The 17,000-nt window shown below is 35.8% G+C and overlaps 1 protein-coding gene across 4 annotated transcripts in view; it reads left to right on the top strand.

Moving 5' to 3' along the window:
• The window catches only part of LOC127847194 (collagen alpha-1(I) chain-like), a 147,929-nt gene that overhangs the window by 112,353 nt on the left and 18,576 nt on the right, over positions 1-17,000 (top strand). For 2 of the 4 annotated variants that reach the window (XM_052378920.1, XM_052378921.1), the window contains exons 14-28: positions 1,327-1,389; positions 1,662-1,820; positions 3,100-3,273; positions 4,324-4,440; positions 4,636-4,840; positions 5,583-5,806; positions 6,408-6,512; positions 7,780-7,869; positions 8,961-9,101; positions 10,208-10,243; positions 10,907-11,014; positions 11,412-11,591; positions 13,916-14,047; positions 14,562-14,603; positions 15,772-15,801. In XM_052378920.1, the coding sequence (XP_052234880.1) occupies positions 1,327-1,389; positions 1,662-1,820; positions 3,100-3,273; positions 4,324-4,440; positions 4,636-4,840; positions 5,583-5,806; positions 6,408-6,512; positions 7,780-7,869; positions 8,961-9,101; positions 10,208-10,243; positions 10,907-11,014; positions 11,412-11,591; positions 13,916-14,047; positions 14,562-14,603; positions 15,772-15,801 (1,806 nt within the window). The remainder of the gene's footprint in view (positions 1-1,326; positions 1,390-1,661; positions 1,821-3,099; positions 3,274-4,323; positions 4,441-4,635; positions 4,841-5,582; positions 5,807-6,407; positions 6,513-7,779; positions 7,870-8,960; positions 9,102-10,207; positions 10,244-10,906; positions 11,015-11,411; positions 11,592-13,915; positions 14,048-14,561; positions 14,604-15,771; positions 15,802-17,000) is intronic. The other 2 variants (XM_052378922.1, XM_052378923.1) reach the window with 1 other exon arrangement.

A 17,000-nucleotide genomic window follows, 5' to 3' on the forward strand; every position in this document is an offset into this window, starting at 1 on the left:
CCCAACAGTACTGCATTTAAAATCCCAAATTTACTGCATTTAAAATCCCAAATTTACTGCATTTAAAATCTCAACTGTACTGCATTTAAAATCCCAAATTTAATGCATTTAAAATCTCAAATTTACTGCATTTAGAATCCCAACTCTGATCTGTCCTGCATTTGGAATCCCAAATTTACTGCATTTAAAATCGCAACTGTACTGCATTTAGAATCCCAACTGTACTGCATTTAAAATCCAAAATATACTGCATTTAAAATCCCAACTGTACTGCATTTGGAATCCCAACTGTTCTGCATTTAGAATCCCAAATTTAATGCATTTAAAATCCCAACTGTACTGCATTTAGAATCTCAACTGTACTGCATTTGGAATCCCAAATTTACTGCATTTATAATCCCAACTGTACTGCATTTAAAATCCCAAATTTACTGCATTTAAAATCCCAACTGAACTGCATTTAGAATCCCAACTGTCCCGCATTTATCTCGTCTTACAATTTGGGATGGGAGAGCTTCTTAAACTATTTGTTCAATTTAACGCCAATGCCCTTTTTTTTTTTTGCCAATGCCCTTTTTTTAGCTCACCTGAGCACAACATGCTCAATGGTGAGCTTTTGTGATCACCATTTGTCAATAGTACGTCATGCGTCCTCAATATTTGCCTTGTTAACACTCTAGAGGCCACATTTTTTTGTCCGACCTTCATGAAACTTGGTCAGAAGATTTGTCCCAAAACTATCTTGGACAAGTTCGATAATGGTTCCAGTGTGTTGAAAAACATTACCTCAAGGGGGCGGGGCATTTTTCTGTATATGGCTATAGTTAAACCTAGTTAATAGTTAATACTCTAAAAGTCATATTTTTGTTTAATCTTCATGAAACTTGGTCAGAACTTTTGTTCTAATGATATCTTGGGCTGCACAGAACAGGTCGATTCCTTTGTATACCAGGTGAGCGACTTTGGGCCTTTCATGCCCTCTTGTTTATTTTTTTTGTCAGCAGCAGTCACTCCTGGCTCTGTATCCTCAAGTTTCCTGATAATTTGTAGTCAGGGCGTTTTTCCTCATCTTTGTGGAGCAGCCTTTGGACCCTCAATTTTCGCAGAAAAAAAATTAGTCACAAACTTTTTGAAAGAATGTCGATCAAATTTGTCAAAATTGTGATAATTTAAGTTGCGAATTTCTCGAAATTGTGTAAATATGGGGCAAAAACTTATAATAATTGTAAAAAACCCACGCAATAAGCGTCTGCATTGTTCTAGTTGTTGCAGATAGACATGGGATTTATGTACGTTGTTGCTAATGACTGTTATGTTGTATTTCAGGGCCTGCCAGGGCCAGCAGGGGAGCCTGGTATTCCAGGTATCAACGGCATGAAGGGATCACGGGTAAGTGAGCCACGCAGATTCACACTTTGACTGATGTGTTTGTAGTCCCTTAGAGAATCTAATTAAATTCCAGGTACACACTTTGACTGATGTGTATGTAGGAATCTACTTAAATTTAAGGCCTGTCTTACTAGATTCAAGCATTTAAGACTTATTTCTTAGCCTAAGATACTGATGAGCAGCAAACAGCATAAAACTCAAGTTCTTTTCAATAAGCCTTAGGCTTTCAATGAAGTCGAGTTTAAATAAATGCTTTTCAATCTTTGTTATAGGGTGATGACGGATTGCAAGGAGAACCGGGTGTTGCAGGAGTTATGGGCCCAATGGGACCCGAGGGACCATCCGGGCCTGCTGGAAAACCAGGTGTTGATGGCAAAGATGGACGACCTGGACCCCCTGGACCCCAGGGTCCTCCCGGACAGGTCGTTGAGGTAGGTCGGGGATTGAAATGTGCATACTTTACACTAAAGATTTTACACTAAAGAATACAATATTTCTATGCAAATATAGTGTTTGCTTGAGAAAGGCAGAAATAATGAAGCATTTTAGCGGTATTGAACAGAAATATCCATCTCTGACAGGTCCTGGAGGAAAGTTGTGGAATTGAATGTAAAAAATGGCATTGCCTTCAGTGTCTCTGATAAGGGACTAGTATCAAAAACATACCTAAGTCAATATTTTGACTCGAGTTTGAGGGTTTTCTCAATTTGTAAGATTAGTTGTTTTTGAGCTGACAGACATTCTCAATACTAAGCTTAGTGGAAACTCAAATATCGCCGCCTTGGTGCAAAAAGGTAATATTGAAATTAGAAGGCACATGGTACCTTTTTGCACCAATAGGACGAATTATCATCTTCTGAGTTGAGGTAAAAAATGAGAATGTAACTTCATGATATTGGTCCCAAATTTTACACTTAAGGATACTGAACTCCCTGATGTTTTTTGTTAAAGAGTATTTTATCCCCTACCATCAGTTTTAAAGGGTATACTAGAGATTTGAATCGGGTGTTTTCAGAGCTCAGATAATAGTGGTATTTAAAAGGTATTTTGATCCCTTTATCAAAATTCTGAGGTATGAAAATGTGTATCTTATTATTGAAGATATAAGTATTCAATTAAAGGATGCTTCTACTGCTTTCACAGGTATCTGGAGGGGCAGGTGTTGGTCAGACTGGCCCTCAAGGCCTCAAGCAGGAACTGGGCTAAATGCTTGTGCATAAAGTGTCTGCCAATCTGCACAGGCTAACCAGGAACAACACTTTCCGCTTTTACCAAATTAACCCTTAAAGCGCTGGAGCTGAATTTTAAAGGCCTTTGCAAACAGTTTGGATCCAGATGAGACGCCACAGAACGTGGCGTCTCATCTGGATCCAAACTGTTTGCTATTCTGATAGTATTCTTTGAAAAAGATCAAAGAAAATGCTAATTTTATAAATTCAGCAGACGACATTTTAGCAGAAGACAAATTACCCAGCATGCAAAGGGTTAAATTGAAGTCTCTAATTAGCAAAATTTCAGACTAGGCTTGAAGTGTTTTCCCATATAAGCATGTGCAGACTGCACTTTCCGCTTTTATGGAATTTAATTGAAGTCAATTATTAGCGAAAATCCAGGCAGAAATATGCACGTTACACACATGCATTAAGCTCCATTTTTCCAGAACGAGGCTCATATTGTTCTTTTCATGATTTTGTTTTACTGTTTTCACAGGTATCGGGCGGGTCAGTTGCTGGTCCCATGGGACCCGAAGGCCCAGTGGGTCCTCGAGGCTTGCCTGGACCTGCAGGAGATAAGGGTGTGCCTGGCCCACAGGGGCCAACAGGGGTTAGGGGAGAGAGGGGAGAGCAGGGGCTGCCTGGGCCACTTGGCTTCAAGGGAGAAAGGGTAAGGAATTCGCAACTGACTTTTTACAAATATTTTAGTTAACCCTTTCCCATTCAGAAGCAAAGTAAAAAGGGATGTGTGCAAACAGCATAAAACAGAACAGCCTGCAAGCAACTCGCAGGCTGTTAAGGTTTTATGCTGTTTGCTGCTCATCCGTATGTCTAAGGGTTGGAAAAAAGCCTTTACAACTTAAATCTAGTAAGAAAGGCCTAAAATTAAAATTAACTTTCTAAGGGACTGAAAATGCATCAAAATACGAATATGAGTGGTATAGGGTTAAAACTATTTATTTTAGCCTGATTTCATTAAATGCCTCATGTTTTTTGAAAGGTTATGAGCTTGCCTCTTGGCATGGTTGCTAAAAGTTTTAATGGCCAGTTTAGTTAACAACCATTAATTTTGTGAATTAAGTTATTTATGTGACTTACTTGTTTACCCTTGAATATATGTGTTAATTGTAAACATTTTTGGTGAAAGAGTTGGCTTTTGATTATAATATAATTCCTTTTAAAATTAATTTTATTTAGGTCCAAAGTTAACATACTTGTACTTTGAATGGCTGTTAAAATTTTTAGCAATCGGGCTTTGACTGCTTTCATATTTCAATAAAGTAATTATGTAAAGCCGTGATTTTTGTTTTCACATTTACGTGTTCTTATTTTAATAGAGTTTCGTAAGTAATTAGGAAAGCCTTAATTGTTGGCTTCACATATACATTTTTATATTTCAATAGAGTTTACATAAGTTATTATAAAAAAGCCTTGATTTTTGGTTTCACATTTACATTTTTATATTTTAATGAAAAAACTTAGATCATCTAAGGAATTATGTAAAGCCTTAATTTTTGACTGCAATCTAAAACAGTAAACTTCATTACAGAAATATATGCAATAATTTCTTTTAACAAATAATTATATAAAAGCCTGAAGTTTCTCCCCTGATTTATCTGTTCATAATGAACAGGCTAATCTGGGAGGACTTTTAACCCACATGCTTTAAACCCAGTTCTTCCAGAAAGAGAATCAAACAGTTGTGTTTCACTATCCCCAGGGAGATGTTGGAGAGCCCGGGTCTGCGGGCCAGCCAGGAGAGAGGGGCGCGCCAGGGATGGACGGTCTGCCAGGCAGTCAAGGAGCCGCTGGGTTACCTGGCAACCATGGAATGAAGGTATCACTTAGTTTAAACCAATTTATTTGAGCTTGATTTAGTAATCATTTTGTGGCAATCAAAAATTAAAAAAATGTGCCCAAAATAGAGTCATTATTTTGTGACTGTTTTCTACATGTATAAAGGGGCTAAAAAAGGGTTATCAATGTTGTATTGTTGTAGCAGGTTTTAAATTCCATTCTTCCATTTTAACAGGGAACCAAAGGTGATCAAGGTGAAACTGGATTACCCGGAGCATCAATTGTGGGAGCAACCGGGGCACCTGGTCCGTCCGGCCCACCGGGTCCCCCTGGCCCTCCAGGACCACCCGGGCACTTGTCCGGAAATGCAGGTGATTTGATCTTCGACGGGGAAGGAAGTGGTGAGATGAACAGTATGCCCGGATTGCCTGGACAGAAAGGTGAACAAGACAGAACAGAATATTTATTCAAATTAAGCATTACAAGCTTATCATTTTGCATTACCGGTATATACAATAAAAATTTAAATGACGTGCTAAATGTTAGATTTTTACAAGTTGACATTACTGTAATGAAAATATTTATTTAGGTACAGCATTATTTGAATGCATAGGAGTGTTAACAGTTTAACAAACGAGCACTAAGTTACGTTGCTCATTGTGAGATCAATTTATCTTTACAGCCATGAAGATCCTATTTTCTTAAGCATGGGCAAATAAAAGACAATTATGGTTTAGAAAATAATTCGATTCGGATGTAACGTATCTGTAACTAGAATAAGCAAATGTTTCTTTCTATTCAACAAATAAAAAAACATGTATCAATACATTAAGAACAACATGTTATTTGTGAGATACACTTTTTTTTCATAATTGAACAAGGCAATTTTGCTATGAAATTTATTAGCAAAGTGGGTCTTCTAAGGCGTTTTTTTTTTCATTTTCCCATGGGATTTTTCATTTTTCCATGGGATTTTTTGTTTTCTAATGGGATTTTCCATTTTCCCATGGGATTTTTTGTTTTCCAATGGTATTTTTCATTTTCCCATGGGATTTTTTTCACACTATCTGCTTGGTAACAGAAAGCAATTTTTTAACATATATTTATGTTAAGTTATCGATTTAAAGCATTGTACTTGTTTTTGTGCTGGTTTTCGTTCATTTTTTCTCTTGATTGAACAAGGCGAGAAAGGTGATCCTGGATCAAGTGGTGTTGCCGGTGAACAGGGGCTGCCTGGAGTTGATGGGTTGCCGGGACCTAAAGGTGAAAGAGGGCTGCCCGGAGTTGATGGTTTGACGGGACCTCAAGGTGAACGAGGGCTGCCCGGAGTTGATGGTATGCCTGGTAAGCCGGGTAAAGATGGTTTACCGGGACCGGACGGAGAACCAGGCATCAACGGTGTCATGGTGAGTAGAGGTCATGTTGTTTAATACTGTTCTCTAATTGTCGTTAATTAAAAAAAATAGGTGTGTTGTCCCCTGCTAAAGGTGGTGTGATATAGAATTGGGGTTGTCCATCATTCCATTAGTATGTATGTCACAAAATTTTCAAATTGGCGGGGGATATTAATTCAATGAATTTGTATGTTTTGTTTGATTTTTATTTTAAGCTCAAACTTTTTTTTGGATTTTCATGCAGTGTAACTATACATGTATATTTGTTAAAATGTCAAAGTTTTAGCACATTTCTAGTTTAAAATTGTTTTTAAATGTTGTGGAGGCATAAGTTTCTTAGATTTTCTCGCATTGTACATCAAACAAAATGAAAGTTTGAGTACAATCTTTTTTTATAAGATTGTTCTTTAATAATTTAATGGAGGCTTTATATCCTATTGCAAGTTGTTGATGTTTTTTGTTATGCAAGTTGTTGTTGAAAGATTGGTTTTAATGTTACACAAGTTGTTGTTGTAAGATTGTTTATAAAGTTTTGCCAGTTGTTGTGAAAAGATTATTTTCAATGTCAAAGAGGCTTAATATCCTATAGCAAGTTGTTTTTGTTGTTTTACAGGGCCCTAAAGGAGACAAGGGAGATACGGGACCTGTTGGCCCCGTGGGACCCCCTGGTCCACCGGCGGGTCCTGGAAATCTGGTTTCTGGGGGGGCAGTAGTCACGGTAACCGGGCTTTCTTATTTCAAACAGTTTTTATTTGATTTTCACCAGACTTGACTAAAATGTTTTAGGTGAATCAATTGTAATCTTCACATATTTTAAGAATCTTTGTGTTGCTTGTTTTTAACAAACTATATATTTTTAATACTTTTATTTTATATTTTGATCTGGTAAAGTAACACTTGATGCCCATTGTTTTAAAAGGTGTCATGTAAACAGAGTTATTCACATTAACATTTTTAATTCACTCAAAAGTTGTTTCCAATTTAAATCTTTAATTCACACAAGATTTGTTTCCCATTTAAATCTTTAATTCACAGAAGAGTTGTTTCCCATTTGAATTTTAAATTCACTCAAGAGTTTTCTCCCTTTTAAATCTTAAATTCACACAAGAGTTGTTTCCCATTGAAATCTTAACATCACTCAAGAGTTGTTTCCCTTTTAATCTTTAATTTACTCTATAGTTGTTTCCCTTTTAAATCGTCAATTCACACATGCTTTGTTTCCCATTAACATTTTTAATTCACTCAAGAGTTGTTTACCTTTTTTGCTGGACAAGCCACTAAAACTTGAAGATTTCTTGTAAATTATATAAGCCTCTCTCTGTGAAAAGGGGGTTTAATATATTTGTTTCAAGTGTCGTCACAGATTAGTCTGTGCAGTCCACACAAGCTAATAAGGGAAAACATTTTCTGTGTGTATGATATATTTTGTTTGAAGTCTCTTCTAAGCAAAAATCAAATTGAGGCAGAAAGTGTTGTCGCTGATTAGCCTGTGCGGACTGCACAAGTTAATTTGGGACAACACTTTATGCACATGCATGAAACCCCATTTTCTCAGAGCACGACCCATGTAGATCATTATAATTTTTTTGTAAGCAGTGCTTGCTGTTTAAAAGGTGACATGTTCACCTTGCTTGCAGGGTTATTTCCATTTAAATCTTTAATTCACACAACATTTGTTTCTTATTTAAATCTTTATATCACACACAAGTTCTTTCAACTTGAATTTGTTTCTTATTTAAATCTTCAATTCACACAAGAGTTGTTTGCCATTTAAGCCTTTAATGCACACACAAGTTATTGCCATTGAAATATTTAATTCACACAAGAGTTGTTTCCCATGTAAATCTTTAATTCACACAAGAGTTGTTTCCCATTTAAATCTTAAATTCACTCAAGAGTTGTTTAATATTGAAATCCAATATTCACAAAACAGTTGTTTCCCATTTAAATCTTTATTTCACACAAGAGTTGTTTCCCTGTTGCAGGGCGAGCCTGGAAAACCGGGACCTATGGGACCACAGGGACCAATAGGACCAACGGGAAAACAGGGCGAAATCGGTTACCCTGGATTCCCGGTAAGATTGATAAATAATGACCTGTTTATATATAATCGACTCAAGTGGTGTAAAATGACTTTAGTTTTTAAAGAGACAACATGTACAAGCAATATGACATTTTTATGCCTCAGTCAAATGATTGGGGGTAAATTGTTTTTTGCCTGTCTGACATAGTATGTGTCTGTCATTTTATGTGTCTGTCGAAGTATGTGTCTGTCATTGTATGTGTCTGTCATTGTATGTGTCTGTCGAAGTATGTGTCTGTCATTGTATGTGTCTGTCATTTTATGTGTCTGTCATTTTATGTGTCTGTCGAAGTATGTGTCTGTCATTGTTTGTATCTCCTGGAGCTGCACTTTTTGAGCGGTGAAAGGTCAAGGTCATCCTTCAAGGTTTAAGGTCATTTTCAAGGTTAGAGGTCGAATATAATTAGGAGGTATTGTGTTTCACAAACACGGCTCTTGTTTAAAGTATACTCCAACATTTTTAGGTTGTTCAGTTAAGAGGTAAATAACCGGTTACAATAACAGATTTACCTGTTATTATTGTTTGCATACCTAATAAATATTACCTTGCTGTCATTATCTTTTGCAAAACATCAAAATGAAACTTTCTGGTCCTTTATTAGTTTTGTGTGTGTGTTCTTCTTCATAGAAGAAATAAAATAAGAAAAAAGGGCAAAGATATTAGACAAACTACACACTGAAGAAATCTTGTGCGAAAAGTGTCATCACAGGTTTACCTGTGCAGACACTTTCAGTTTTTATGGTGTTGTCTTTAAAGGAGGTCTCTTGTTAGATAAAATGCAGTTTTAGAGGGAAGTGTCATCTCTTATTAGATTTTAAAGATAAACATGCTTTAAAAAGAGATTAACATGTTATTTTGGAGATGAAAATGCTATTTTTGAGATAAAAATGTTATTTTTTTAGATAAAAATGCTATTTTAGAGACAAAAATGTTATTTTAGAGCTAAAAATGCTTTTTTTAAGATAAAAATTTTATTTGAGAGATAAAAATGCTATTTTAGAGATGAAAATGGTATTTGCGAGCTAAAAATGTTTTTTTTTAGAGATAGAAATGTTATTTGAGAGATAAAAATGCTATTTCAGGGTCCAAGAGGGGTCAGGGGCTTCGCAGGTCGTAAGGGTGATCCTGGAGTCGGAACTCCGGGCCGGAAAGGAGAGCCTGGACAAACAGGTGCACCTGGATTGCCTGGGACTGCTACTGGCGCGGGTGGCAAGGGAGATAAGGTATGGAGGTCATGATTGGTGACTTGGATAAAAGCGTGAGACAAAAGAATGAAGCTCAAAACAACTGTTAAAAATTGCAGATACATAAAAGTTATTTATTAGTTTCCACAGATCATAAATTTTAACCAACAAATGTTTAAACCTTTTTATTTTAAGGTTGATTGCATCAAAAGCCTAAGGCTTATTGAAAAGGTTATGAGTCTGTTTATTGTGTAGAAACAGTACTTGGTATATTTGAGGGAAGGATAAAGAACGCTACCAGAGAGGGGATTAAACCCGTGACCTCCTGGGGTCGTATTTCAGAAGCATCTTGTATTCTTATCCTTAAATTGGGGAATTTTCTTAAGTGTTTCATTTCATATTGCAATAGAGTGCATCAAGATAACCATTTAAATAAACATCTGTTTTCTATAATTGTTTACTTATTTAGTAAAGAAATACAAAACATTGTAATTTTGAACTTAAGGGAAATTATTTATGAAATGACTTAAGATGTTTCTTGAATACCACCCCTGGTTGCTAGGCGGACTCTATTCCTGCAATGCATTGGCCACCTCAAATTATTAGTTATTGGATTCGTTGTTGGAAGTTTTAAAAAAAAAGATCAAGCTGAAAACTATCGTAAATCATAAGCAGATACATAACCCTTTGCATGCTGGGAATTTTGTCTTCTGCTTAAATGTCGTCTGCTAAATTTCTAAAATTAGCATTTTCTTCGATTTTTTTCAAAGAATACTATCAGAATAGCAAACAGTTTGGATCCAGATGAGACGCCACATTCTGTGGCGTCTCATCTGGATCCAAACTGTTTGCAAAGGCCTTCAAAATTCGGTTCCCGCACTGAAAGAGATAGTGGATTTTTTTTGGGATCAATAGATTATTGATTTTAATACACCAATCAATAGATAATTGATTTTAATAAATCATTTTACAGCATATTAAATACTGTAAAATCATTTACAGAATTAATTATGTAACATTTGCATAACATTTTGTGTAAAAAAAAAGAGACTTACATGGAAAGCCTCTTTCTGTCATTTTTGAATGTGTTTGTGTGAAATTTGTGGATCTTCTATGTGACTAAAGATGACTTACTCTGTTTCTAGGGAGACCCTGGTAATGATGGAAAACCTGGACGGGATGTAAGTATTTTTTATAATGTACCCGCTTCATAAATAGCCCTGGGGGACTTACCATTTTCAAAAGAGAAGGGAATATACAAATGCCAGTGAACAAAGTAGTATATGCAGTTGGAATAACATCCATCTTAAATTAAACAGAAAAATCAACAATGAATTATATGCAGTTTTACCTATTGTATTTGTTAATTTTGACAACTTGAGACGCGTTTTGAGAAAACTTGGTATGATGCATATGCGTTATGTGTCGTCCCAGATTAGCCTGTGCAGTCCCCACAGGCTAATCAGGGACTGCACTTACCGCTTTTATGACATTTTTTGTTTAAATGAAGTCTCTAAGCAAAAATCCAATATAGGCGGAAAGTGTTGTCCCTGATTAGCCTGTGCCGACTGCACAGGCTAATCTGGGACGACACTTTTCGCACAAGCATTATGCCCAGTTTTCTCAGAACACTACAAAAATAAAAGTTTATAAGACGCTTGCCTTTTGTAATGGAATCAGTGTCAGCAGAAAATAAGCATGCTGCTACAGAAAAAAACCTGGACCTTTTGTGATCTATTTACAACGTAATCATGGACCATTGAAGCTTCTAGACCCTTGTAGACAACATCTATGGGTCTATTTAACCTTAATCCCCATTATCCTTTGTCCCTTGTGACCCATAGGGATCTAAGGGAGAAGCAGGTGCTAGGGGACCTCCGGGATTGCCTGGAATCCAAAGTGATGACGGTGGAAGGGAAATCGTGGGGCCTGAGGGACCTAAGGGAGAAAGGGTAAGTTTGTGTGGTCAATCAAAAACGTGTTTAATTGATCTTAAAGTTTTATATTCTTTATTGACCATGAAGTTTAATAGTATAATTTAATCTTGAAATTTAAAAGTTTATATTGAGCTTGAAGTTTGATATGTTATTTTGACCTTTAAGATGTATATTTCATATTGACCTTGAAGTTTTATATAAACCTTGCGGTTGTATTGTTTATAATTACCTTGAAGTTGTATAATTTATGTTGACCTTTCAGTTTTATATTTTATATTGATCTTTATTTTATTAATAGGAGATGAAATTCACTGTTTTATATAAGAACATTTGATTATGATCATTTTTATTTCATGCAATTCAATATTCAATGTTAGAAAACTTTAACAACCTTTAACCTTTCACCTCTCAGGGTCCACCTGGATACCCGGGTCAGAACGGTCTGCCAGGTCGGGATGGTGTGGGAGAGAGAGGACCCATGGGGCCACCGGGACCACCTGGAGATGCGACTGGACTGCGGGGCCCACCAGGGCCACCCGGAGCACCTGGTCTGCCCGGAACGGGATCTGGGTCTGGAGGTGACGGAGCTGCTGTAAGTATGGGATGTGTTGGTCCGGCCTCTGGTAAAGTTTAATTCAATGTTAGTATAGTATTCCAGCCGTGAGTTAAGTTTAATTCAATGTTGGTATAGTAGTCCAGCCGTGAGTTAAGTTTAATTCAATGTTGGTATAGTAGTCCAGCCGTGAGTAAAATTTAATTCAATGTTAGTATAGTATTCCAGCCGTGAGTTAAGTTTAATTCAATGTTGGTATAGTATTCTAGCCGTGAGTTAAGTTTAATTCAATGTTGGTATAGTAGTCCAGCCATGGATTAAGTTTACTCCAATTTAAGAAATAATATTTTTCTATCATGGTTTGTTGTCGAATAACCCTCAGTAAGGAGTATAGATGTGTAGGAATTAAATCATGAGTGCGAAGCACGAGTGATTTGATAACACGCATCTTTACAACTTACTGTGGGTTATTCGACAACAAACCACCATAGAAAAATATTATTTCGATTCTAACACCATTCTAATTGATTTGGTTCAAGTTTTAGGACGTGAACTCTATTTTTCAAATCCGCCCTTCTTAGTACAAAGTTCACTATTTAGTGACGTCATTGAATTGTACAAACATAATTATGACGTCGTTTTCATTCACAAATATTTTGCAAATGACGTCACTTTCATTGAAAACAACAATCGTAGAAACTTAATGATGTCACGTTTATTGATGCTTCTGAAAAGCTGACATGCTATAAATGTTTTCTGAATTACTTTTCCTAACAAATAACATTCTTAGTAGGCGTGGTTATGCCAATAATCACCAAATATACAATTAGTTGTTTCATTACACTTATATACATGCTACATTTATTACATTTCTTTTAGAGCGGGTTTTAGCACGTGCATTTTACTGCAATATTTTCTTTATTTATTCCGAACTACTTTCGCAACATTAAGCTCCAACCATAAGTTATTGCAGAATAACCCACACTTGATTTCCTTCTTTGTCTATAGAAAACAAGTCACGTGCCGTGTTAGAATTAAGTATAGTCATCTTGCAAATGAGTTTAATCAGATTAGCCTTGCTGTGGACAAAACTGGGCTTAATGCATGTGTGTGAAGTGAGGCTTAATGCATGTGTGTGAAGTGTAGTCCCTGATAAGCCTGTGCAGCCCACGCAGGCTTATCAGGGATGACACTTTCGACCAAAACTGAATGCTTGTTTGTAAAATATTTCCTATAAAAGCCAGATGTGTGGTCCCTAAGCATCCTGACTGCACAGGCAAATCTTGAACAATTCTTTGCAACATTCAATAAGCCTATTTTGTCAGTGCAAGGCTCGTTAATTTACTGCTAAAGTATTTTGATATATGCATTCAGTTTGTACTGTGTCTGGTCATATTTCAGACCCCAGCTCAATTTGTCATTTTAGTTCATTAATGACCCTAGTTAAGTTTGTCTTTGGATTTATTTCATACTCCAGTTAAATTTGTACTCTCTTTTGGCTCAGTTCAGACCTTACTTTTGTTTTTACTGTCTTTGGATTAATTTCATAAGTTTTTAGTGTCTTTGGGTTCATTTCAGACTCCCAGTTCAGTTTGTCATAATTGGGTTCATTTCAGACCCCAGTTCAGTTTGTCTTTGTGTTCATTTCAGACTTAAGTTCAGTTTGTCTTTGGGTTCCTTTCAGACTGGAGTTCAGACTGTTTTGGAGCTCATTATAGGTTACAATACACTAAATGATCGCTTCATATAGGGCTGTACTCTCTAAAAAAATATCATAGTTGACAGGAAGGCATGTTTTACACTTTTTACCATTATTCGGGTGTTATCTTGCGGAGATAATGGTAGGGCATGAATAGGTGTTCACTACTGAATCCCTGAAATATGATACACATGAAGACTATAGTAAACCATTGCACTAGAAAAGGTTACATTCCACTAAGAAACGGCCGGAAAAAAAAGTTGCAAAAACAGTCTATTTTGATTTGTGTCAAGTTCTTTCTTGCATTGTACATGACATATCTTTTTTATTGCATAAATCGATTCCGCTTAGAATGGCCTTTAAGAAAAGGTGTGGTTATGGGGGTCTCTATGTGCAAAATGTTGCATTTATTTTCGCTCAAAGTTGTCGCTTTTACATTGAATTATATAGGGAAACTATTTAGTGTATTATGACCTTCTAGACCCCTGTTTAGTTTGTAGGTACTATCTTTGGGTTGTTCTCAAACACCTGTTCAATTTGTCTTTGGCATTATCTCAGACCCTAGATCAGTTTGTCTTTGGGTTAATATCAGACTCCAGATCAGATTGCACTGAGTTTGGGTTTATCTAAGACCCAGTTCAGTGTGTCTTTGGGTTCATTTCAGACCCCGGTTCAGTTTGCTGACGAGTCTGAGCTCCAGAGAGCAGCTCGCAAAATTCCAATTGGAACGCTGGCCTTTGCACTGAACACAGAACAAGTGTATATACGCGTTTCCCAGGGTTGGAGAAGTATAACGGTGAGCATTTCAGAGTTATTTCCTTTAGTAAAAATGTGTACCTGCAAGGGGCAGATGAAAATAAACCCAGACTAGAATTTTTTTCTTATGATAAATGTATTTTACTTGCTGGAAAGAATTATTTATTCTGAGCACAATCAGCCGTTTTAATTGTTTTGTAAAAAATAATAATGCAGTTTTGTCTAAATGGAGTAATCTTTTAAGAAGGGGTATTGTATATATTGGGATTACGCACTTGGTTCTAAAGATGTGTCAATGTCGTGGGTAGAACTTGTTCTTGATGTCTTTGGGGAGATCTAAAGAATGCTGCCAAGGTGGGGATCAAACCTTTACCTCACAGATGCTGGACGGGCACCGTATCCACTACAACACCACAAATTCTTGTCAAAGCATGACAAATCTTGAATCTTTGTCAGAATTTGCATTTGAAAACAAAGATTACTTTTTGATATGTAATACTACAGTTATGTGTTGCATACAAATTGTTTTAATTCCTAATGATTCTACTTTGTAGCTTGGAAATGACTTAATTCGCTTGCTGCCAGAAACACCAGTGGTAAGTTACTTCCCTTGGCTGTAATCTTGCCATTTATAACTTAAATTACCTCCCTGTGCCATTATCTTACTATTTATATATAGACATGTTTTTCGTACCGGTATTCTACGTTAAATTTAATTCAAATGATCAACACGCACAAATAATTCACTTACACCAATTCACACAGAAGTAGTTAAGAAATCTGATTTTAACACATATTTAGGGATTTTGTTTGACTCCATAAACATGTAACTCGTGTACTCCTTACATATAAATAGAAGCATTTGATTTTTTATCAAACCAGCGTGAAATATAATTTGATAAAGTTCATGTTTAGTACTAGATGGAGTGTGGTATTGTAAAGTTATATTGTAAACTTATTCTAGAATGAATGACACTATTAACTAGTATTTTTGTTGCAAGCAAATGGTAGGTCCTATACATTTTTGCGTGTGACATGTTAGATTGTATGCATTGACTAGATGTGTAGGATTATACAAATAAAACAAAAGTATTGGAATGCCAATATTGCAAATACTAGGTTAGTGTCAAGTAGCGGTCTCTCTATTGGTCATTGTCGGCCTGGGTACTACATACAATGTACTTCGGGTATTCTCAAGTATACTTAAATGTACCCTGGATACGGAAAATATACTAGCACGTACCCGGCCAATTTAGACCATACCCGATTTTTATTCCGGCCTAAAATCCGATGTCATAAAAAGCGCTACGGAATGCAAAACAAAATTCTTGTTGAAAAAAAAACAACAAAAAAACCTCAAAATGTAATATAGAGGCCATTTTACACATTATTTTCATAAATATGAACATAATTAATTTGAAAAAAAAAGCCGACAAGGACCAATTTAGCGTAAGTATTCCTGGGTACGTTTCAGTATATTTTCTGTACCTGGGATACATGTAAGTATACTTTAGTGTACTCTGGGTACATTTAAGTATTACCCGAGCAGACGATGACCAATCGAGCTATTACTTTGGGGAGTTAATTTCTACAACTCAAGTCTTATGATATAATACAAAAATGATAGTATAGTTGTGACATAAAAGTATTAAATTTTTAACATGTCTTCATATCGTATAATTATGTTTTTACTATCATAATAATACAATTCTCTTAAACTTGAACATTCCTTGACAAATCATGTTTTTACCCATGTTTTTTCAGACCACTGACAATGTCCTCCCATTTAGAAAGGTTATATTTGTTTTGGCACATTATGTACTGGAACATGTCTCTACATACTGCTGTGCCCCCTTTCAAAGATTGCGGGGCACAGTAGTTGTTATAATCCGGCAGGGGCATGGCATTTTGGGGTCTGCTTTTTCAGTTTTGTAGCACAGTTTTAACCATGCACTTTTATATTTACTATGGAATTGAAGTTTTAACCATGCACTTTGTATTTACTATGAAATTCAAGTTGTAATCATACACTTTGTATTTACTATGAAATTAAAGTGTCAATCATATACTTACACTTTTTTCTATGAAATTCAAGTTTTAATCATTTACTTTATATTTACTATGGAATTCAAGTTTTAATCATGCACTTAATATTTACTATGGAATTGAGGTTTTAACCATGAACTTTGTATTTACTATGGAATTCAAGTTTTAATCATGCACTTAACATTTACTATGGAATTGAAGATTACAATCAATACTTTCTCAGAATAATTGTGTCTTGATCTGGAAAAAGTGGGCTTAATGCATGTGTGTTACAGTACTGTTACAGACTAGCCTTTGCAGTCTGCACAGGCTAATCAGTGAAGACTTTTTCTTTTTTTATGGAATTTTTCGTTTATAGAAAGTCTATTCTGCACGAAAGCCCAGTCTAGATGGAAAGTGTCTTTCCTGATTTAGCCTTGTGCACACTGCACAGGCTAATCTGGGACACGCACATGCATTAACCCAGTTTTCACAGAAGACTGCTCATTTCTATAATGCTATGCTGCGGTCTTCAAACCTCAAACAGTTGCTCAACTATTTTCTTATTCTTCTTTTCTGCTTTTGGTAAGGTTAATTATTGTCTGGCTTCATTTAAAATTCATGGTAATAAAAAATAATTGACTTCAGAAGCCATTACGAAACAAGACATTAATTAAGATGTGCTACAAAGATCTTAACTTTAATAATATTCCGTAAAATTATTTATATTTGTTGGCATAAATTACGTGTTGTTGTTTTTTTTTAAATTCATTTTTAGACTCGTTAAGTCGTGGATTTCTAATTTTTGTGGGGAAAAAAGAGGAATTTTCGTTAGTAATTTTCCTCTATTTTTGGGTTAAATGTATGGATCAGTAAACCCACTAATTGAAAATTATTTTCCCACAAATAATAAAGAGTTTACAGTATTTTAGTTTAAGCTACAAATGACAAGCGATGTTATCCATAGG

The sequence above is a fragment of the Dreissena polymorpha genome, chromosome 10 (genome assembly GCF_020536995.1).
Source record: "Dreissena polymorpha isolate Duluth1 chromosome 10, UMN_Dpol_1.0, whole genome shotgun sequence".
NCBI lineage: Eukaryota > Metazoa > Mollusca > Bivalvia > Myida > Dreissenidae > Dreissena > Dreissena polymorpha.